Below are 23,447 nucleotides of genomic sequence, written 5' to 3'. Positions count from 1 at the left end.
CTCCTGGATATGTTGGCAAAACATTTTTTGCTTAATTTGAATCAAAACATTTTTTAAGGAGCTGGATTGTTTTGCTTGGTGTTGCAGCTGGCCAGCACAGTGCCCGCTCTCCCCAGCATATTTCTCATGATTTGTTATGCAAACGGCACCCAAGCGACTCTGCTCCCTCCGTTTGTGACTCTTAGTAGGCAGTGGGGAAAGGTAGCTAGCTAGAATCATTTAAAAATAGCCTAGACACAGTGTTGGTTCAAAGCTCATTCTGTTTCGCATCAAACTCATTTTCTGCATCTGAAAGGCTGCAACCGGACAATGTCTGCAACTTCACTCGGCTTCAACAGGGTCTCTTTTACATGGACAAGCATGGAAGGGCCCCCAGTTTGCACTGAGCGTCACCAACGCAGTCGTGAGTTAAGCTCGCTCACACTAGAGTTGATAGAAGTAGGCTGTGTTCTGATTTAAATGAACAGCCGGTCTTGACAGGCACTTTCAGAAGCAGTGTTTGACAATCTGCACAGAATCTCAGCTTGTAGGCAAAGTTACATTATTGCATATAAGATTGTAGGAGTGCCATATGCTGTCAAGTCTACCTAGTATGAAGGTGAAGTAGTGAAATGTGCAAACATATGTCATATCTTACCAATTTAACCCTTCCATTCCCCCTGTGTTCTCTCATCTCGCTCCAGACACCAGGGATCAGAAGAGAAGGTGGCGAGACTTACATGAGTCACTGAGTTTTCCACAATAAAGAAAACTTTGTTGCTTAACCCATCTAATTTTCTACTGGAGGTTGATATCATCCAAAGACGACTGGGACACGAGGTGGAAGAATAATTCACAATAAGGAACAGAGATCGGTGCTCGGCGATGCCTCAGGTAATGGAAGGGAGGGTTCTTTTAGAAGTGGTCCAACTTTAGTCAATGGTCTCGCTGTTATCTTACAATTGACCATCTTTCAGCACAAACAACCTCTTCAGCAAAAACAACTAGGTTGCTGGATAGTTGATTACCATTATGCATAACGATGTATCTCAGATCTTCACACATTGTTTTCCTGAGTCTGTAGCTTAAAATTGACAGACCTTCGACTAGTTGCCCTGCAATTACACCGTGGATGGTATATGGCGAGTTCCCATGTTGGACATGGGAACGTTCCCACATGCATCCTGGCTTACACAACACCACAAATGTTGTATGTTCATTGTTACTCTCCATGCTTAACTAAATGTTTAAAGTGGTACTATGTACATGCCCACTGATTCTTGAAGAATATACATTTATAAATGCCTCATGAACTGTCATACCCCATCAGTACCTAAAATATAAGCTTGTGTTACTCCGTTGTTTGTAAAGCCTAAAAACAGATTGCCCCTTTTAAACTACGACTAATCATCTCTGTTCACCGTTTCAATAGTTTGGAATGTTTATTTCTCCTTAGCCCAGCATCAGTGGAATGGATCCTCCCTTTGGGGATTTCTTTCAAACTTATACTTTTGCTGACCAGGCACTAACCAGCACAGACCTGTTGGCGAGTAACACAGACCCAGACTTCATGTACGAACTGGTAAGTGTTCTCCATGCAAAGTGGCCTCTGGGCAAGATCACAGTTTACAGAGCTCACAGAGAATCAGGATAGACAGGTGGCCTAGTAGAGAACACAACCCGCTACGGCAATAGAATTATAAAGCTGTAACGTCTCTTTATTTACACATACAATATTTTTGAGTGAATATGGTTGCGTACTTAGCCTTATCACACATCTGTCAAAGGATAAGACAATAACCTGCATTTAATGTAGCCTTTTTTAATCTTTATACTTCACTTTCCTCCCCAGGATAGAGATATGACCAATCGCCAAAGCCCTAAAGGTGATCACTTCACAGTGGGGGACTACAAGGAGATGGAGTGTGGGGAGTACCTCTTGGAGCTGGTGGACAGTGACCCGGACTACAGCTCTAACTTTGAGCAGTGGGATACGTACTGGGAGGACATGACCAAGTACACCCGCTTTACCAGCTGTGACATCTGGGGCACCAAGGAGGGAGGCCTGGATGACTTCTCCAGCCCCTACCAGGACGAGGAGGTGATTGGCCAGACCCCCACCCTGGCCCAGCTCAACAGCGAGGACTCGCAACCACCTGTGTGTGACACGCTTTACCACCCTGATCTGCTGATGGGGGGCCAGAAGCAGCACACCTCCCTCCCCCCACTCTCCCTGGGCAAGAAGATGGCCGCCCGCCCGGGCCCCTCGTTCTCCGCCTCCTGCTCCAACCTGGTCAGGGACCCCCTGGGTGACTTTGCAGAGGGTTCCCTGAGCGCCACTTGGCCTGTCCCCTCCACCACAGAGACTATGTCCAAGGCCCAGGGTCCCAGCAAGATGGCTGCTCTGGGCCACCACTGCAACGACTATGTGCGCAAGGCCACGGTTCGCGTCAGCATGCCTCGCCGGCCCCTAGTCGACATGCCCATGGCCTCCCATCAGATTGAGTCTGAAGACCACTCCCCGTACCCCAGCAAGCCCCCTGAGGTGGCCACCACGTCTGGCTGTGCTGCCCCTGTGGCTGCTCCTGCTACTGCAGCCTCTGCATCTGCCAGCATCCTGGCGTATGAGAAGAGAGAAGAGCTGCCTTGCCGGGTGATGCCCCCCGCCTCAGTGGGCACATCTGGAGCTGTGCCCCCCATCCTCCACTACCCTGTGGCTGGGGCCAAGGCCAGCGAGACTCTGCTGACTGCCAGTGGGAGTGTCCTGGGACATGACCCAGTCTCTGACAAAAAGAAGGAAGAGGAGCACAACTACTCCCTGTTCCTAACCCGAGCCAGGCTGGCTGGGAAAACCCTCACTGAGATGGATGAGGAGGAGGAGGAAGAAGAAGAGGTGGGGGAGATGGAGGATGAGGAAGATGCTGAGGGGGTGGAGCTGGATGAAGATCATGATGAGGGTTTCGGCAGTGAGCATGAGCTCTCTGAGAACGATGATGATGATGAGGAGGAGGAGGATGATGATGATGAGGAGGAGGATGATGATTATGAGGGCGATAAAGATGACGACATGAGTGACACCTTCTCCGAGCCAGGTAGCCATGTATCAGGTAGTCATTTCAATGTCCATGCACCTTGAATTATAGTAACCATTTTTTGTTTTTCATGTGAAGTAAAGTTAGTCGCTGAAGGTGCCCACTTCAGAACGGCGGGTATATTACTAATGTCTGGTACCTGTAAAGAAAACATCACCTATATGTCTAGATGGGAGTCTCTTTGTAGCTGAAGGACGGAAACATTTAATTAAAATAACATTTGTGATAGGTTCACTTGTTCCCTGTTGGAAATCCTTGATCGGGCCCATTGTGTTACAGTGAGTCATTCTGTATTGTAAAGGAAGAATTTCAACCTTTTCTTGTCCAGGGACCCCCCCCCAGGCAAACTGGCGACCTAGGGACCCCCATCGTACGTTAGCTAACTTATTTTTTTTCTTTCTTCACATGTCTTGTGAATGAAAATGGCAAGGAGAAGTAATCAACATTTTTAAATGAATAGATTTGGCAGATAGTTTTTCATTATTTTGACCTCCCCACATTAAAATTGGAAGAGGAAGTGTAAAATCTAACAGCCTTTTAGCTAGAAGGGTGACTTAAACACATTTTCGGTATGAGCTGCTATTTCGCTGGTTAAACAAAGGTTAGCCATGTGTTGGCAAAATTGTCCAAGTCAAGGAAGCTTGCCAGCAGTTCTCTTTAAATTTGGTGCACCTTCTTTAATTAGACTTTTGTCAACAGACTCCCTAGAATATATGGAGAGAACGGTTCAGAATATTAGGGATCAATGAAAGAAAGCCATGTAAATACACTCATATTCCTCTCCTTTTCATCAGATAAAAAAAATAATCTGATCTTGTAATATTATTTAGGGTTAGGAAAGTATTTGTGAATAATAAAAACACAGGTTTGGAGAGCCTTTACACACTAAATATATTTGTGAATCAAAAATAGCGGTTTGATTCATCTTGAATGTTCCCATATTCAATTGTTCAATCCATGGAATATTGTACGGTGAAAAAGTGTACAATAGGGGTTGAACAGTAGTCTATATAGTAGTCTATAAATCAACCCTAATAATCCTCACTAATCATGGAACTGCGACGACAACGGTCCAGTCCTCGTCAACTGTGTGCCATTCTCCAGGTTTAAACGGCTCTGTATGGTCTGCCTTCCATAACGATTCAAATAGGCTACATGTCCCAAATTATTGCACAACTTGTAATACGTTAGCCTAATATGATCCACCATTGCTAGCGATCCTCAGGAACAACCACACAAACGTGACAGGAAAGAAAGGTAAACTATGTAATGATGCTAAATGTAAGGAAACTAACAATGAAGTGCCAATTATAAATATATGTGGGTATAACTGACGGTGGCTACCGATAGTGGCTGATATTTAACATGATACAAATTATAAAAAATATAGTGAAAGGTCCGGGCATTTAATAAAACATTCTAGCAATCAACTCGGTACGCTTGCCGCTATACTGTCATTTGCGTATGGCTACAGAAGCCTATAGCTTGGGTCTCCAAATTTCATCCCTGCAAATTATAAAGCCAGCATTTCATTAACTTCACTGTGGAAAAGGTAATATGTTGATATGCTTCAGTTTTCTTCCATTGGTGCCATAAGGTGAATTAGATCTAAAACAATTGTAATTTACTGTATATTCACAATCCCATTATCCAAATGGCTTGCTCATTTACCTAGCTCTTAGCAAAAGTGCTTATCAATTTGTAAATCACAGTTATTTCTATCGGGGGGGAGAAGAGACAACCTACAAGTTCATAATTTCATTGTGCGTAAAGGTGGTGGAATTATGTAGGCATGAAGTCGAGGTCAGAATACGGTGTATTTGTAGACACACCTTCATTTCTTTGATCTCCACCCCAAAACATATAGCAGATGAATATCATGCTATTCTCCTGCTTAAGTTCAGGGTCAGAATATGCAGAGAAAGAAAAGTGCATGCTTGCTCGAGTCGGAATTCCCGCCTATGTGATTGGGACAGTATGATCATCAGGCTCAATGGTTTATTTATACTATTTTATAAGTGGGGGGTCGTCTCTGATCAACTGAACCTCTATGCACTTTTCTCATGCTCACTCCCTATCCTCATCTCTTCTCCTCACCCATATCTCCCTCTAATCTTTTCTTTCTTTCTTGTTGTTCCCTCGCCTCTCTCTCCCTCATCCCTGTCCTGTCTGTTGTGATCAGGATGTGACAATGACACGGTGGGGGACGTGAAGGGCCTGACAGCAGGGATCTCCAGGAAGAGGGGCAAACGCCGCTACTTCTGGGAGTACAGCGAGCAGCTCACCCCCTCTAAGCAGGAGCGCATGCTCAAGCCCTCCGAGTGGGACAGACAGACCCTGCCCAGCAACCTCTACCAGAGGAACGGCCCACACCACGGTGAGACACACAACTGTATCTCTCTCAAACACACACACTCATACTGGTCAGTGGTTATGTGTGCACTGAAAAAATATATATAAATGCAACATGCACCAATTTCAAAGATTTGACAAAGTTACAGTTCATATAAGGAAAGGGGTGTGAATCAGAAAACCAGTCAGTATCTGGTGTGACCAGATGCAGCGCAACACTCCTCTTTTGAGTAGAGTTGATCAGGCTGTTGATTGTGGAATGTTGTTCCACTCCTCTTCAATGGCTGTGTGAAGTTGCTGGATATTGTTGGGAACTGGAACACACTGATGTACACTTCACACCAGAGCATCCCAAACATGCTCAATGGGTGACATGTCTGGTGAGTATGCAGGCCACGGAAGAGCTGTGACATTTTCAGCTTCTAGGAATTCTGTACAGATCCTTGCGACATGGGGCCATGCATTATCATGCTGAAACATGAGGTGACGAATGGCACGAAAATGGACCTCAGGATCTCGTCATGGTATCTTTGTGCATTCAAATTGCCATTGATAAAATTGTGTTTGTTGTCCGTAGCTTATGGCTAGAAATCATTAACGTTATATTTTAAAATGAGTGTCTAACTTTTGGGATAACTGGTCAATTAAGGTAAAAGGTAGTCACTTTTGACCACAGCATGGGTTGGTAATTTCTATAGCAATATATTGAATTATAATCACCAAAAATGACTTAACTGCCAATCGTATCCACTTATTCTTTACGTTTCTTTTTCTTCAAAAGGTTCAAGTCATGAATTTGTAAACTTGGAAAAGTAGGAACAACCTCATTAATATAACAAAGTGTTCTTAATAAGTCCAAGTAAAGGAAGTGGAATTGCTTTGCAAACCTCTAGTCCATATATTCTCTCTGAGTAATATTAACCTGAAATTTACCAATTAACTCCTCAAACGGCAGGAACTCCCCAGTGTTGTCTAACAAATCACATACAAAATGAAAACCCTTGTCAAACCAAAGGCCTTTGAAAATTGATTTCCTATTAATTTTAATAACTATTATTCCAAATCAATGTTTTTCCAGAAAAGTAAATTTTGCTGGTGAAACTTACAGTACCAGTCAAAAGTTTGGACACACCCACTCATTCAAGGGGTTTTTCTTTATTTTTACTATTTTCTACATTGTAGAATAATAGTGAAAACTTAAACTATGGAATCATGTAGTAACCAAAAAAGTGTTGAACAAATAAACAAATCAAAATATATTTAAGATTCTTCAAAGTAGCCACCCTTTGCCTTGATGACAGCTTTGCACACCCTGGAATGCTTTTCCAACAGTCTTGAAGGAGTTCCCACATATGTTGAGCACTCGTTGGCTGCTTTTCCTTCACTCAGTGGTCCAACTCATCCCAAACCATCTTAATTGGGTTGAGGTCAGGTGATTGTGGATGCCAGGTCATCTGATGTAGCACTCCATCACTCTTTCTTGGTCAAATAGCCCTTACACAGCCTGGAGGTGTGTTGGCTCATTGTCCTAAAGAAATTATTTTCCCACTAAGAGAGAACCAGATGGGTTGGCGTATAGCCGCAGAATGCTGTGGTAGCCATGCTGGTTAAGTGTGCCTTGAATTCTAACTAAACCACTGAGAGTGTCACCAGCAAAGCACCATCACACCACCCTCTCCATGTTTCACGGTGGGAACCACACATGCGGAGATCATCCGTTCACCTACTCTGCACCTCAAAAAAACACTGCGGATCCCTTTTAAATTCTCAGATTTGTTAAGAAATATGGCTAGTAAATCTGGCTAAAATAAATAAGAGGGGATATTGTACAACTCTGTCTAATTCCTCTAGCAATAGAGAAACGAGGGGAGGTTCCATTACTCATAGCTAGCGAACTGCTAATGTCATTATATATCAATCATCCTTATCACTTTACAGAAATTCTCCCTGAACCCAAAAGTAGAGTGAGTTCTAAATACAAAGTTGTGCTCTAAAGTGTCAAAAGCCTTTAAAAAAAATCTAAATACAATATAAAGCCATCATCTTCTATGAACTCACTGTAATCTATAATATCTCAAACTAATCGTATATGGTTATGAATACTCCTTCCTTTAATGAAGGCTGAGTTTCACAGATTTTTATATAATTCAGGCCTTTTTTCAGCCTATTGGCATGAAGCGCACTTCTGTGTGCCAGTGGCCATCGAAGGTGAGCATTTGCCCACTGAAGTTGGTTACGACGCTGAACTGCAGTTGGGTCAAGACTCTGGTGAGGACGACGAGCATGCAGATGTGCTTCCCTGAGACGGTTACTGACCGTTTGTGCAGAAGTTCTTTGCTTGTGCAAACCCACAGTTTCATCAGCTGTCAGGGTGGCTGGTCTCAGACCATCCCGCAGGTGAAGAAGCCGGATGTGGAGGTCCTGGGCTGGCACGGTTACAAGTGGTCTGCAGTTGTGAGGCCAGTTGGACATACTGCCAAATTCTCTAAAATAATGTTGGAGGCAGCCTATGGCAGAGAAATGAACATTCAATTATCTGGCAACAGCTCTAGTGGACATTCCTACAGTCAGTATGCCAATTTCACGCTCCCTCAGAACTTGAGATGTCTGTGGCATTGTGTTGTGTGACAACTGCACATTTTAGTGGCCTTTATTGTCCACAGCACAAGGTGCACCTGTGTAATAATCATGCTGTTTATTTCAGTTCATGAAACATCGCTCCAAACACTTTACATGTTGCGCTTATATTTTGGTTCAGTATAGAAGCACACACCACAAACTACCTATTGAAGTATGAATTCTCACACTTACAGTTGTACCTGATCAAAGCCACATGCTTCATAGTTAATTAATTACAGTAGATCACAGGTTATACATGTAACATGGCTGTTCCGTTATTCATGATGTGCATTCATGGGTTTTGGATGAATCCATTTGGATACAAATGCATCTGACTGTCGCTGCTGACAAAGGGGAAACGTCTCAGTGGTTAACCGGCTCGGTGATTTGGCTGTGTGAACAGGGAAGTACAATCTGAAGAAGTCTCGACGGACGGACGTGGAGGACCTAACCCCTAACCCTCGGAAGCTGCTGCAGATCGGTAACGAGTTGCGTAAGCTCAACAAGGTGATCAGTGACCTGACCCCGGTCAGCGAGCTGCCCATCACAGCCCGCCCTCGCTCCCGCAAGGAGAAGAACAAACTGGCCTCCAGGTACTGGATTCTCACCTTTTCAACCTCCATATGTTCAACACTCAGTAGTTACAGCTGGGTCTGACATTTTGACACCCTTGATGAAGATGAGCAAAAAATGTCTGTATAAAATAAAACATTCAACTACCGAGCTATATTGTATGTACATTTTTGGGGCGGAAATTCTATTATTTTATACTAATACAATTGCTTAGACAAAGAGAATTAGTTTAATAGGTACGCTATTAGTTTTTTTTCCTCAAAGGTAAGGGTAAAAATTGACACCTGTTTTCAATACCTCACCTCGCGAGCATAATGTTTTATGAGTTGGAGAACACATTGGGAGGGATCTTAGACCATTGCTCCATACAGATTCTTTCCAGATCCTTGATATCCTTTGTTTGCGCTTATAGACTTCCCTCTTCTATTCAAACCACAGGTTTTCAATGGGGTTCAACTCCGGAGACTGAGATGGCCATCGCAAAATGTTGATTTTTGTCACCTATTAGCCATTTCTTTGTGGATTTTGATTGTGCTTGGAGTTGTCTTGCTGGAAGAACCGATTGCGGCCAAGTGTTTGCCTCCTGGCAGAGGCAAGCAGGTTTTCGGCTAAAATATCCTGGTGCATGGTAAAGGAGGCTGAAACTTTGCCACAAGTGGATCGTCCAGCAAGACCATAACCCCAAGTGCACATCAAGAAATGTTTAATTTGCCATAACATCAACGTTTTGCAATAGGGCTGCAACAGGGGCTTCCTGAGGTGGATTCTCAATCCTTGAAACCCAGTGGTGATATCAAATATTAGCGATTAGCGATATTACTGTGCAACCTAGACGTTCTATTTTCTAACGAGATTGCAAATCAATTCGTATGTTGTGTTCATCGGTTATGAATGTTTCAGCCTCTGTGTTGAGAAATGTGTGTTTTTACTGTCAGTTTCCATTTCAAAGAATCTGTATTGTCCAATCTCTGAGCAGATGGAAGTCAGATGTTAGCGAACACATGATGTGCCATCAAGGATCTGGAAAGATTCTGTATGGAGGAATGGTCTAAGATCACTGCCAATGTGTTTTCCAACTCATAAAACATATATTTAAAAGGCTCAGTGCCGTTATTCTCATAAGGTGTAGGTATTGAATTAAGGGGTGTCTAACTTTGAGAAAGTCAATTATTACTTGTTAAAAAATATATTTTTTTGGAGCAATTCTATTAAGTATAAAATCATTTCCCAATTGTTTTAACATACAATATCAGTATTTTAATATTTTTTTATGTACAGTCATTTTTGCTAATCTCTATCAAGGGTATCAGTAATTTCGGACTCCACTATATATGTTCAATGGTCCCTCTCAAGAACCGTCCCTTTCTGCTTTGTTAACTTTACACACAACTACCACTACTACCACCACCACCACCACCACCACCACTAATGCTACTACGCCTTTAAACCACTTGTTTTTCTCTCTTTTCAGGGCCTGTCGGCTGAAGAAGAAGGCTCAGTATGAGGCCAATAAAGTCAAGCTGTGGGGTCTGGGCACAGAATATGGTATGTTTTAGGGTGTTTGTCCATAAAATTATTATTTAATTCAATGTTTATGAAAATGCAATTCAGTAAAGAATTGCATCAGAAAACGATAGTCCAAACCCTGTATCTCTACTATATATAAATAGTAGAGACACAAGGTTTGGACTTATATATTTCTCAAAACTTGGACTATTTACTCAGAGAATTTAACGCGATTAGAGTGAATAGAATGTAATTACGGCCAAAAAGTGGTTACTGCTAAATAGAACTCGGTCACTGCTTTTGGGAAGAACAGCGCTAATTTAGCTTGTCAGTTGACATTCGATCTAGTGGCTGCAGATTTGTGTGTGATAACATGGCCTTTTTCTAATTGAAATGCAAAACAAAATTACACTGATAGATAGTGAGTGTGTTTGGAAAGTTACCCCATACTCACAAAGGAGGGAAAAAAATAGTTTTTAAAAATGTTTGCAAATTTATATGAATAAAAAAAACTGAAGTATCACATTTTCATAAGTATTTAGACCCTTTACTCAGTACTTTGTTGAAGCGTCTTTTGCAGTGATTACAGCCTAGAGTCATCTTGGGTATGCCCCTACAAGCGTAGCACACTTGTATTTGCGGAGTTTCCCCCATTCTCTGCAGATCCTCTCAAACTTTGTCCGGTTGTATGGGGAGCATTGCTGCACAGCTATTTTCCGGTCTCTCCAGAGATGTTCAATCGGGTTCAAGTCCGGGCTCTGGCTGGGCCACTCCAGGACATTGAGACTTGTGCTTAGGGTCATTGTCCTGTTGGAAGGTGAACCTTCGCCCCAGTCTGAGATCCTGAGCACTCTGGAGCAGGATTTAATCAAGGACTATTCTGACTATTCTCCCAGTCCCTGCCGCTGAAAAACCTCCCCACAGCATGATGATGCTGCCACCACCATGCTTCGCACGTAGGGATGGTGCCAGGTTTCTTCCAGATGTGACGCTTGGTGTTCAGGCCAAAGAGTTCAATCTTGGTTTCATCAGACCAGAGAATCTTATTTCTCATGGTCTGAGAGTCCTTTAAAACCCTTTGGCAAACTCCAAACGGGCTGTCCTGTGCCTTTCTATGAGGAGTGGCTTCTGTCTGGACCACTCTACCATAAAGTCCTGATTGGTGGAGTGCTGCAGAGATGGTTGTCCTTCTGGAAGTTTCTCCCATCTCCACAGAGCAACTCTGGAGCTCTGACAGAGCTCCAATCGGGTTCTTGGTCACCTTCCTGACCAAGGCACTTCTCCCCTGATAGCTCAGTTTGGCCAGGCGTCTTGGTGGTTCCAAACTTCTTCCATTTAAGAATGATGTGTTCTTGGGGACCTTCAATGCTGCAGAAATTCGACCTCGTGCTTGGTTTTTGCTCTGACATGCACTGTCAACTGTGGGACCTTAATATAGACAGGTGTGTGCCTTTCCAAATCATGTCCAATCAAGTTGTAGAAACATCTCAAGGATGATTCTTGGAAATCAATTTTGAGTCTCATAGCAAAGGGTCTGATTACATGTATAAATAAGTGATTTCTGTTTTATTTTGAATAAAATGGCTAAAATGTCTAAACTTGTTTTCAATTTTTCATTATGGGGTATTGTGTGTAGATTTGAGGATTTCATTTTTTTTATTACATCCATTTTAGGATTAGGCTGTAACGTAGCAATGTGTAAAAAGGGAAGGGGTCGGAATACATTCTGACTGCTGTGTGTGTACAGTACCAGTCAAGTTTGGACACACCCACTCATTCATGGGTTTTTCTTTATTTTTACTATTTTCTACAATGTAGAATACTAGTGAAGACTTAAACTATGAAAAAACACATGGGAACATGTAGTAACCAAAAAATGTGTTAAACAAAACTAAATGTAGCCACTCTTTTCCTTGATGACAGCTTTGCATACTCTTGGCATTCTCTCAACCAGCTTCACCTGGAATGCTTTTCCAACAGTCTTGAAGGAGTTCCCACATATGCTGAGCACTTGTTAGCTGCTTTTCCTTTACTCAGCGGTCCAGCTCCTCCCAAACCATCTCAATTGGGTTGAGGTCGGGTGATTGTGGATGCCAGGTCATCTGATGCAACACTCCAGCACTCTCCCTTCCCGGTCAAATATCCCTTACACAGCCTGGAGGTGTGTTGGGTCAGTTGAAAAACAAATTATCATCTCATTAAGCACAAACCAGTTGGGATGGTGTTTTGCTGAAGAATGCTGTGATAGCCATGCTGGTTAACTGTGCCTTTTTAATTCTAAATAAATCAGTGTCACCAGCAAAGCACCCCCATATTATCACACCACCTCAATGCTTCACAGTGGTAACTACACATGCAGAGATCATCCATTCACCTACTCTGCGTCTCACAAAGACATGGTTGGAACCAAAAATCTCAAATTTGGACTCATCAGACCAAAGGACCGATTTCCACTGGTCTATTGTCCATTGTTCATGTTTCTTGGCCCAAGGAAGTCTCTTATTCTTATTGGTGTCATTTAGTAGTGGTTTCTTTGCAGCAATTTGACCATGAAGGCCTGATTCACGCAGTCTGAATTGTTGATGTTGAAATGTCTGTTACTTGAACTCTTGGGCTGCAATTTTAGGTCTATTTTGGGCTGCAATTTCTGAGGCTGGTAACTCTAATGAGCTTATCCTGTACAGCAGAGGTAACTCTGGGTCTTCCTTTCCTGTGGCGGTCCTCATGAGAGCCAGTTTGTTTCATCATAGCGCTTGATGGTTTTTGCGACTGCACTTGAAGAAACTTTCAACGTTCTTGACATTTTCCGGATTGACTGACCTTCATGTCTTAAAGTAATGATGAACTGTCATTTCTCTTTGTTTATTTGAGCTGTTCTTGCCATAATATGGACTTGGTCTTTTACCAAATAGGGATATCTTCTGTATACCACCCCTACCTTTTCACAACACAACTGATAGGCTCAAACGCATCAAGAAGGAAAGAAATTCCACAACTTAACTTTTAACCAGGCACACCTGTTAATTTAAATGAATTCCAGGTGGCCATCTAATGTAGCTGGTTGAGAGAATGCAAAGCTTTCATTAAGGCAAAGGGTATCTACTTTGAAGAATGTCAAATGTTAAATATATTTTGATTTGTTTAACACTTTTTTTTGTTTGTTACTACGTGATTCCATATGTTATTTCATAGTTTTGATGTCTTCACTATTATTCTACAATGTAGAATAAAGATAATAAAAACCCTTGATTGAGTAGGTGTGTCCAAACTTTGGACTGGTATTATATATCTACAAATAAACAAAGCTAACAGACTGAATTTCAATACCTACCCTCGTGAAAAAATCTGATCCAGATTTTCAAATCAAACGTTATTTGTCACATACAACATGTGTAGACTTTACTGTGAAATGCTTACTTACACGCCCTTAACCAACAGTGCAGTTCAAGAAGAAGAAAAGATTTACCAAGTAGACTAAAATAAAAAGTAACACAAGAATAACATTAACGAGGCTATATACAGGGGGCACTGGTACCGAGTCAGTGTGTGGGGGTACAGGCCAGTTGAGGTTCATTGTGAATTTCTGACTCTTTCCCTTTGTTAATTACCATAAAAACGACCCCTCTCAACATTGATTGACCAGAGTCAGAGGAATAGAAATCCACGGATCTGGAGATGAAACTACTATAGTATCAAGTTGATTTTGATTGGTCCAAAGCGCAGAAACGCATCCTAATTTTACCACCGCCCAACGCCGAAATATAGAGGAGATAAAACCAAGAGCTGCGCCGTCTAAATTAGCAATGGTCACAATGAACAAACTTTCTTGTTTAATCAACACTGTTAAGTACAAGCCTATTAAGGTTGTAATATTGTAGGGAAATATCTAATGATTAATTGTGTGACACAATGATATAGGCTAAAGAAAATTAGGTTTAGACATTTAATTTAGTCGCACCCTCTTGAATTGACCAGCTTTTCACTCAATTCTAGAGCAGTGAGTGAACGCCTTATAGGTTTACCAGTTATGTTGAATAACACACTCACTGTCAATTTCCCTCTTCAGTTTTGTACATTGTGTGATTGGTAGGCTGGAATATGTCCTTGAGGTTTAGGGAAGGAAGGCTTTTTGCCAACCTCTCTTTAAAAACTGAAAAATGTAATTGCTGTTTTTTTTTTGTCTCCAGATCGGCTTCTGTTTGTCATCAACACCATAAAGGAAGAGATGGTGAACAGAGTGCAGGATATCTGCGACAAGGAAACAAGCATGACTGAAACGTTGGACAAACTCATCGAAGAAACCCTTGGTAAGATGAGGATGATTTGTATTTCGTAAGTAGCAACAGAAATATAGTGTGCAGTAGGTTGTCTTCAGGAAATGGCCATGAAATGAGGCAGACACTCTCTCGTCCTTAGCTAACCTGAGCCTATTGAGTATATTTTGGGGAGTCAGCATTTGATCAAGATTGCAGAGAGTTTTGAGCCCAAACACAGTTTTAACAATGGCTGTTAAAAGCAGCTAAATAACCAGCACACTATAAACGTTTCTTTCTGCAGTGAAGTCCCCAGTTGCCGGGGAGACTTCAGACTTTGTGAACCAGATCCTGGAGAACACTGGCAAGGGGGATCCCACCGGAGGTCTGGTCGGGCTGCGTGTACCCACATCTAGAGTGTAGACAGGCCCTGTAGAGAAGCCTGGTGATGGCACACTCCAAGCCATCCCGCACCATTCTTGTCCCACACTGTAACGGGCACACCCTCTGCATGTCCATTCCATCCGGAAACGCATTCCCAATGCTGAGTGGGAAGACATACATATACCATAGCTTCACATGTATGTATTCACACAATGCGCATGTACAGAAATGAAACTAGTAGCTATCTCTGCACTTAGTAGTCTGTTACTTGCCATTTGTTGCAAGTGGCTAGTGACCTTCACGAGCCACAGTGTTTGCGAATTCAAAGCCAATATATGAAACGATAACTCCTGAAATGTTTTATGTTGAGAAGTGAAGCAAAACAGAATGATCATCAGTTCTTGCTGTAGCCATTTCCTGTAGCGTTCAAACGACCCGTTTCATGTCTGCGTACCAGAGTGGGAACGCCAACACAGGATGCAGTTCTATTTAGAGTGAGCCGACAGGAGATATTCAATATAAATATTCACCTGTCAAGCCCATGTCCTTTTAATCAGCTGCCTTGTTATTATGCCACCTTACTGAACTGTGTTCCCAGTGAAGAACAGCCACTGTGTATTCCATAGTGTATACTGTTAGGAACACCCTAATACCTATTGATGCCAGTTGTCTGTTTTCCCATTCTTGTACCACGGTATTTACATAGGAGGAGAAAATGTAACCCTATACATGTCAACCTGCAAACCACATCATAAGGCAACAAAAACACAGAAGCACCTGAAATACTACTAATATTAAGAAAATAAATAGTATATTTTGAGGGAATGATTCTTTTAAAAAAAAAAGTAAATGTTTGGGGGTTACACATTTAGGACATGAATGCAGTGAGGAAGGTTGGTTTGCGATTTAGCCTGATTGTTTCTGTTCCTGTGTTTCTGCAGTTGAGAAGATATTTCAAATGGACTTGAGCAGAAGGCTAAGATCCTAAGTCGTCTCGACTATAAGCTAGATGACGTGATTACAACAATCAATTTTCTCTTTCTATATACACTTTGTTTGATGTGTCTTCAAATGAAAATGCCATTGGCTTCTTGCGAAGTAGGGATGAGAGCGCTAAAAGTTCAGAATTCCTTAGTTTGGGGTGTTCGTATTTGTATTTGATCAGAGTACTATTCATTGTGCCTTGTATTTAAAGTGAGATGATTACAAAAACTCCCAGAGGTTGAAGGGTAGTGGACCATTTTACAATGAGGGAGAGCAGAACATGGTGCAGGGAACGTCACGGTGTGGGTTTGTAATGTATTTCTGCTCTTTAAAATTATTCTGAATGTACATATGAACATGGAACATGTAGATATATGCCACAGAGTCTGTGCATTGTATTATAAGATGGCTCTGACAAACATTTACTTTGGTTATCGGTACTTGGACTTTGGGAATGGGAGGGTTTAAAAAAAAAAAAAATTCGTCTAGAATTTCTAAATATTTGCACACTATATTTTGATTCGTTTTTTTTTGTACCAAAGACACATGCAACAAAAACGGTGACTAGCCAGATAAAGTAAGGTTTTGCACAGCTTACCTGACACTGTATTGAATGTAGGAAATGTGGTAGGGTCAGGGATTTTCATTGAACTGTGAAATTCGCTTGGGTCCAATTATGTCCTGAAAGAAGCATTCATTAACATTTTCTAAAAGGCTTGCTCTGTCAGTTGGCTTCTCAAGTAGATTACTTGGAAACATTTTGATAGATTCCTGAAGTTACTACTCCCAGCTCTTTTTATTGTGCTTTGGCACAAAGTAGAAAAGGGATGGAGCGCAATTTGGATGATTTTTTTTTATTTTATTTTGCCTGTCAAAACGTCAATCACAAATAACCAAAAGGTATATAACTTGTATCATTTATGTAGGTGAGATGGATACACATACATCATTGACATGACGTGATTTATGTTGTGTATTTACAGTACTGTCCATTCATGCATACAGTACACGTATATCTATCTATTATGAATTGCCACTTTTTCAAATTGATACGTTTTAATAAGCATGACACATTTCTAAGGTCTATCCTCACATTCAGAGAAACTTTGGAGAGGGGGTGACAAAGAAAATATTTTTGTAATATTTGCCTCGACCTTTTTCTGTTGGTGTGCAGGTATTTCATTTGAGAGAGATATATTTCTGGAGTGTGACTCTGCATAAGATAAGGAAGGGTTCCTCTGTTTTTTGTGAAGACGGTAGAGTTTTTTAGGCGTACTGAATGTAAGTGGTTGAATATCATGGATATCGTTATGGTTTCTTTGTGCCCTCAGCCTCAGTTCTTGACACAAAGCTGCTCCATTGCACTGTCATGGGGAAGATTGGTAGAAAATGTATGGATGAGGATTCTCAATTGAGTACTTGCAATTGTAGTCTTAACCTGTTACGATCTCAGCCCAGACGAAATGAGACGCGCAGCTTTTAGAGAGAATGCTTTTAGCTCGAGCATCTCTCTTTGCTGCTGCAACTTGTCGATCTTCTCAATTTGAAGGACTAGGTTTTCTAATTCCAAGAGAATGTGGTGATTTAAGGCTACATTTAATCAAATTGGCACAGCTGCAAACCCTCCCTGCGGAACAGTACCATTGTCCCTATGCTGAAAAAAAGGCATGTTTTAATTGAATATGTTATTTTATCCAGTGAGCATCTTATTTGAGTTCTTACATTATCTGAACATGCCTTTCGTTTGCTGTAGAGGGACAATGTTATTGTTCTGCAAAGCAGGTCTCCCACACTGCACGCCATAGACTGATTAACTCATGATTTTAATTAGAAGGGGAGAAAATATACTTTCTCTGAAACTAGAATGATACTTTATGTTTCTAATAAAATATCTTATTCTACTTTGTTAGTGTAGTCAAGATTCTCTATATACCATCCATGGTTTGTTTTTGTAGTGTTTCATTTTGTAAATAGATTAAGCTGAAATGTATCTTCTAAATATTATATTTGTATATTATATATTACGTGTATGGAAAAAGAAAGCACTTTGTTAAAAGAAAAAAAGGAAAATACAAACAAAGTTAAAAAAAATTCCTTCCATTTGCTGCTAAACCGACCTTGTTTGAATGCTGCAGTGTGTGCTTGACTTCTGTAACCTGATCAGGACAGTGTGTTGGGGAGGTCTTAAGAGGGCAATCAACATTTTGGTTATAAGGCCCCTATGTTTTGAATGACTGAGTCTAACGTCATGAATTAATTTGCCTTCAGTAGAGATTTCCTATGGAAAAACAAATTCTGCTTTGGGTTTTTCTTCAGGTTGATGTACAGTGTAGACGCATTTCTTCTGGGAATTTGCCAGAGTTATATTGTTATAATTTTTTTAGTAATTTGTACTTGTAACTTAATGGGGAGGGGGAGACTGAGGTACTCACAAAGGCCCATGTCCTTTTGTGAGTGCCTCAGAAGGAAAACTATCAATGTACTGTATGGCAAGTAATTTGTGGTGGAAATGTAATCCGGATACTTTTTGCCTTTTCAAACACCCATCCATTCACGTAAGATGGCCAATAGTTGGTTCAATTGCACGGCAGTGTTGCTGTGGAAACCGATATCAGCCACTATTGTACAGTCTACAACCAAGAACTCCAACCTGGTGATATATGCTCAACTCAACAATGGCCTCTCCATTGGGATCATTGATGGCAAGTGAGGTTGAGCTAGGGGAATTGATGTTATGTAAGATGCTAGTAAAACATCTTATCTAGAAAGAGTGCTGTGAGTAGCTGATTCTAGCGTCAGGTGTGTTTCCACGCAGGTTTTCACATTTAACATGATGGGCGCAAGCTGTGCAACTTTACATTCTAGCCAGGAGACTCTGTGGCATTTTAACAGTCAAGGAAGTGGTTGTCATTCAAAGCCAGTAAATATTCCTTCTGCTCTATTGACATCAAACATAAATAAACAGATATTAAGCTAATAGATAGTGTAATTATGTGCTACTCTCGTCTGATAATTGAATCCATTATGGTCTTTTCTGCTGCGAATCAGGGTAACGACCATTCTATCAGAAATATATGTAACAAAATATTCAATCAAAGGAAAATATATTTATGTAATCCAAATTGTTGCGATTTATTTCTGCAGTTCAATAATATTGTGTGCGTTAATGGAGAGTCAGTGTAAAACAAAATGGTGCGATGGATAAGAATAGTCAACGGCCAATGGACTTGTAAGTAGAAATATTTTTCCTAGATTTGCATTTCTTTATACTCTTAACATGTGTAAACATACAAAAATGTATTTTTCAAAAGGGAAATCATTTTGCTTTATAGTTTTGATCCAACCTGGGTTTTACCATGCTGCTGGTCATCTATGGTTGGTAATTCCTAAATGTTTAATGTATGAAAAATATTATTGTTTATGATACATTACATAGACCTTTTTATTTGCTAACAAAGGATCACATTTGAGTCAACCTTATACTATAGTCTTAGACCTTCTGCTAAGTCTATAGATGTCTAATGGCAGCGTTACCCAACAGTTAGATCACAATGCGAAAGTGACCGTACTCGATTTGTTCCAAATGGCTACAGTGGACTAGAGAGGAGGCGGCAAGCGTGTCTTGTCCCCTTTTTTTTTTCTCCTTTTTTTTTTGTTGTTAAATTCCTGATATGATTTTGGCTTGCTTTCTGTATGTAGTGGTGTTTGTAGTGTGTGATGACAATGTTCTTAAAATGGTGCACTATGCAGGTCTTACTCGTAAGACGGTGTTTCTTTAGTTTTCAGCTGTCTCGTGTCTGAGCAGAGCATTTTATTTGACGTTCTACAAAGACATTTACTCTGTCTCCATAACCCCATGGAGTTGTTCCTAGTGGTGAAAGGCAGGTGGGGGGGGGGGGGGGGTTGAGTGGAGGTATTCCCTCTGAAATGGAGGAGCCAGGCGTGTGTAACGGAGAAAGGTCCCGTCTCGTCGAACACTGCTAAATTGACATGTTCTTCTTTCCATCTTATCTAACCAGTGGAATGCTTTTGTGTTTTTGTTTTAATCTGTCATTTTAAAGGACCCTGTAAAATGCATTCTGCCATTACATATACCTTTTCCCCCTACACCCACAGTGTCTATAGAAATTCAACACTTTTTTTTTTATAGCAAATTGTCGTGGGCTGTATTTGAATTTTTCTTCAATGCTTAAGCATTGCAGAAGCATTTTGAAAAGCCTCATTTTATGTCATAACTTGCGCAACTTCCCCTATTGCTTGTAGAAATCCTCATACTCCAAGGTTCTATGCTTTATATGTAGTATAACCATTTTTGTGTAATATATTGTTTGATAAATACATGCAGCGAATATTTCATAGGGAATGAGCATCGTGCATGAAAATCTCACTCATCTAATGTATTTGTTTATTGGTAAAACATTTACTAATTTACTAGCAATGGGTGCATCTTCACCCTGAGTTTAAGGATTTTGTATGTCTCAAGGACTTTATTGGAGATATTTCAACATAAAAGAATGAGCGCAAAGAGATTTTGTTTTGGATGTTGATCAATATATTTAGACCAAACTATTTTCCGTTGCTTACCCACTGTTATGACAACAAATAGTACAAACAGAAGCATACCCACATTGCACTTGGTTTTACAAAATGTCAAACATTATTTTTAATACAATGCCTGCTAAACCAGGTGCCTTACAAAAAAATAAAATAATCCAAACTTGATCTACACCCTTCAAAGTCTTGGAAGTTTTGTATGGATACAAGATTTACTATCTTTCTGCCCACGATGCTAAGAATTCTGACATTTACTCTGTCTGGTGTTTTAACAGTGTAGAGTGGTGATCTCATGTACTTATGAAAATTGTTGCTGCTTTGCCTCAGACAGTTTTCTTATAAGTTGAATGTAGTCTTCCTTCGAGGGATTCAATTCAATATACGGATGTGTTCATACTCCAAAATATCCTAGTGTAACACTGGGTGAGAGAGACTATCCAAAGAGTGCTGCAATCATGAGTCGAAGGAACTTTGTAGTCCTAATATCTGTGAACCTTTTATTATTTCTTTGGTATTTATGCTTTAAATCTGTAAGTTGTTGCACATGTTTGAATTTGTAGATTCTTTTTTTTTTTTTTTTGTGCCTTTTGTACTTTCCGACTTGCCATACCATTTATTTTATTATATTTACTTTTAACCTAAAGAAATTACTTTACCTACAGAAATTATTTTAGATATTCATGATACTGCTGCGAGCTATACATTCTTGCTGAAATACATTTAGCAGACCCAGAGTGTCCACCAACAATTTTATTTTTTTATATAGAACCGGTAGATCTGCTTTGCAAAGACGATGTCCAACCTTTTCTAACCTATTGTGTCCCCTCCACAAATGATCAAGATAATTGTGCCTCTTTGTTCATAATTTTATACTGTTCCACAAACGGCTGGGTTGCACTTTACCTGGAGCAGTGGCGCATACAAGCAGGTGGCCTTTAGCAGCCGTTCTTCAATGAACAAATGCGGTTTGAAATAACTCTTAATGACACACCGAGGTTTGCATTGTTCAACTTTAGATCTATATTAACCATGGAGCTCCAGGAAACTGCATAAATATTTTTCACTAGAGACCAAGGTAGGCAAGGTTTTAAACATGGCAACCCCTGTATAACACTTAAAGCGATTGATAATCTTGAAGTGGTGGGCCTCTGCACATAATCAGTTTCCTTGATTTCTCCAAAGTGGTGCCACCGCACAGTTCCCTTTTATATCACCGAAGGTTGAAGGGAGCACTAATTGGAGAGTGAGTTTTAAACAAACAATGCAAACAGCTGATAGGTTGTCACAACTCACCAGCCATGGTGCTGAATCTCAGACGTACTTGAGCTCACTCGAGAGCTGCCTCTCGGCTCCTGTTGCCATGTTTGCACGCTGCTTGGGAGCGTTGCAACTCTTTACCAGTTCCCAGAGAACTTCTCTGGACAGTGACTGATTTGCTTTAAGACCTGCACTAGCCACTGAGGTATCAGTGCCAATAAGGCCTTGTCCTCAGTAATGGTCACCGACGACCATGTTTGAATTTGATTGAAGTGGATTGGCCGGTGGTGGTGCTTTTTAATAGGATTATTTTTACTTCAGGAAAGGCATAGAGATTGGTTAGAGTCGCTAGGGCTGCTGGGCAGAGATCTCTCATCCCTGCACTGAAGTGTTGAGGTATGTACTCCTGCATGTGACGCATGCAGACCAATTCAATGATTACCAATGCCGCTGAGAAAATGGGTATAACCCTCTTTCCAAACACCATAAACACATCATATTCACACTGCAATGATATACATTTCCTTCCAAACTTGCCAAATGCATGGAGTGAGAGGGAAATGTACCTAACATTTATTTGTGGTTTTTGTAAGGTTAACTCCAAATTATTTTTGAAAATCCTTACAACTCTCAATGAGTTCTATTTAAAACCCTTCTAAAAACGACACAATTCCTGCCCTTGATGTAATGCTTCTGATGTTGTATGGTATTTAAATTGATAATTTAGCATGTAGTAGTGTGTGTACTCCCCAAGTGTAGAATATTTGTCACAGTAGGAAGGCTGTATGTCATTGCTAAATTCTCTGTAATAGATCTCTTGGTAAGATTCATAAGAAAATCTGCAGAAGTATATCTTGCTGAAACTAACAGTAACTTGATCCTATTAGCAATGTATATTTGTAGTTCAAATACATTATCTTGACCGTTGTCATATATGGTTTAAATGTTGTGCTGGGTTTATACTTTTGTCGTACTCTTATTTTTTTATTTTTTTTGGAGGCACAAATAGTTGGAGAACTGTTATGGATAATAAGCCTTGAAAATGTACAGATGTGATTTTGGCTAAGTTCAGTTGTGAACTGGCAGGGTAGCCTAGTAACCGAAAGGTTGCTGGATCGAATCGCAGAGCTGACAAGGTAAAAAAATCTGTTCTGCCCCTGAACAAGGCAGTGATCCCCAGGAGGCCGTCATTGTAAATAAGAATGTTTTTAACTGACTTGCCTAGTTTAAAAACAATAAAATTGATTGGAAAATGGGTCTGCTTGTGTAATTGTGCCTCTTTTAAAAAAATCATTTTTCTCACAGGTACCAACTCTGCTCAGAGTTTGTACCACAGTTTTGCGGTTTATTTTAGAGTACAGCTATGGACAGAAGTGACGTTACGTAGCAGGTAAGGAGAATTCGGTAAGGGTTAGCGAAAATGCTACAGTTGTCCCCATTGCGACTCGAACATGTCACTTTTGGTCTGTAGCTGTATTCCATCTAGCCACAACCCAGTTTTGCTTGTAACCATAATAGTCTAAATATACTATTGATTTTAATATAAAAATAATTTTAAAAACTTTTAGAAACCACAATTTGCTTCAATTGTTTTATTTGTGTAGGCTATTAGTTTAATCGTATGATTGACACTGACGCATATTCATGACCTACAGTATGTCTTGCATAGTTGAAATTCAGTCCAGACATCTGCCATAAGATGTTATTGCATAAGCATTGATGTTAGAGGCCGAATCATAGAAATATAATCACATTCTACTTCTGTGGGCTGACTGACCTACTGTACTGACAAATTAGTTCAAATAGCCTGGCAGCTTCACTTTGCATTGTGATTCACATTTCCTTTCCTTTAACAGAACTGTTATGTCGCCTCCTGTATATTTATTTTCCATAT

At 40.6% G+C, this 23,447-nt stretch overlaps 1 protein-coding gene across 4 annotated transcripts in view; it reads left to right on the top strand.

The window, feature by feature from the left end:
• LOC110537781 (CREB3 regulatory factor) overlaps positions 1 to 22,810 on the top strand; it is a 29,920-nt gene extending 7,110 nt beyond the window's left edge. The window contains exons 2-9 of one of the 4 annotated variants that reach the window (XM_021624162.3): positions 684 to 873; positions 1,436 to 1,561; positions 1,832 to 3,086; positions 5,254 to 5,448; positions 8,446 to 8,635; positions 10,087 to 10,160; positions 14,309 to 14,428; positions 14,679 to 22,810. In XM_021624162.3, the coding sequence (XP_021479837.3) occupies positions 865 to 873; positions 1,436 to 1,561; positions 1,832 to 3,086; positions 5,254 to 5,448; positions 8,446 to 8,635; positions 10,087 to 10,160; positions 14,309 to 14,428; positions 14,679 to 14,797 (2,088 nt within the window). In that variant the 5' untranslated portion in view covers positions 684 to 864 and the 3' untranslated portion in view covers positions 14,798 to 22,810. The remainder of the gene's footprint in view (positions 1 to 683; positions 874 to 1,435; positions 1,562 to 1,831; positions 3,087 to 5,253; positions 5,449 to 8,445; positions 8,636 to 10,086; positions 10,161 to 14,308; positions 14,429 to 14,678) is intronic. The other 3 variants (XM_090192779.1, XM_021624166.3, XM_021624165.3) reach the window with 3 other exon arrangements.
• Positions 22,811 to 23,447: the final 637 nt, after the last annotated feature.

Source organism: Oncorhynchus mykiss, chromosome 12 (assembly GCF_057628025.1).
Source record: "Oncorhynchus mykiss isolate SJ-2025 chromosome 12, ASM5762802v1, whole genome shotgun sequence".
NCBI lineage: Eukaryota > Metazoa > Chordata > Actinopteri > Salmoniformes > Salmonidae > Oncorhynchus > Oncorhynchus mykiss.
Note: the sequence above shows the minus strand (reverse complement) of the source record. Positions and strands in the feature narration are given on the sequence as shown.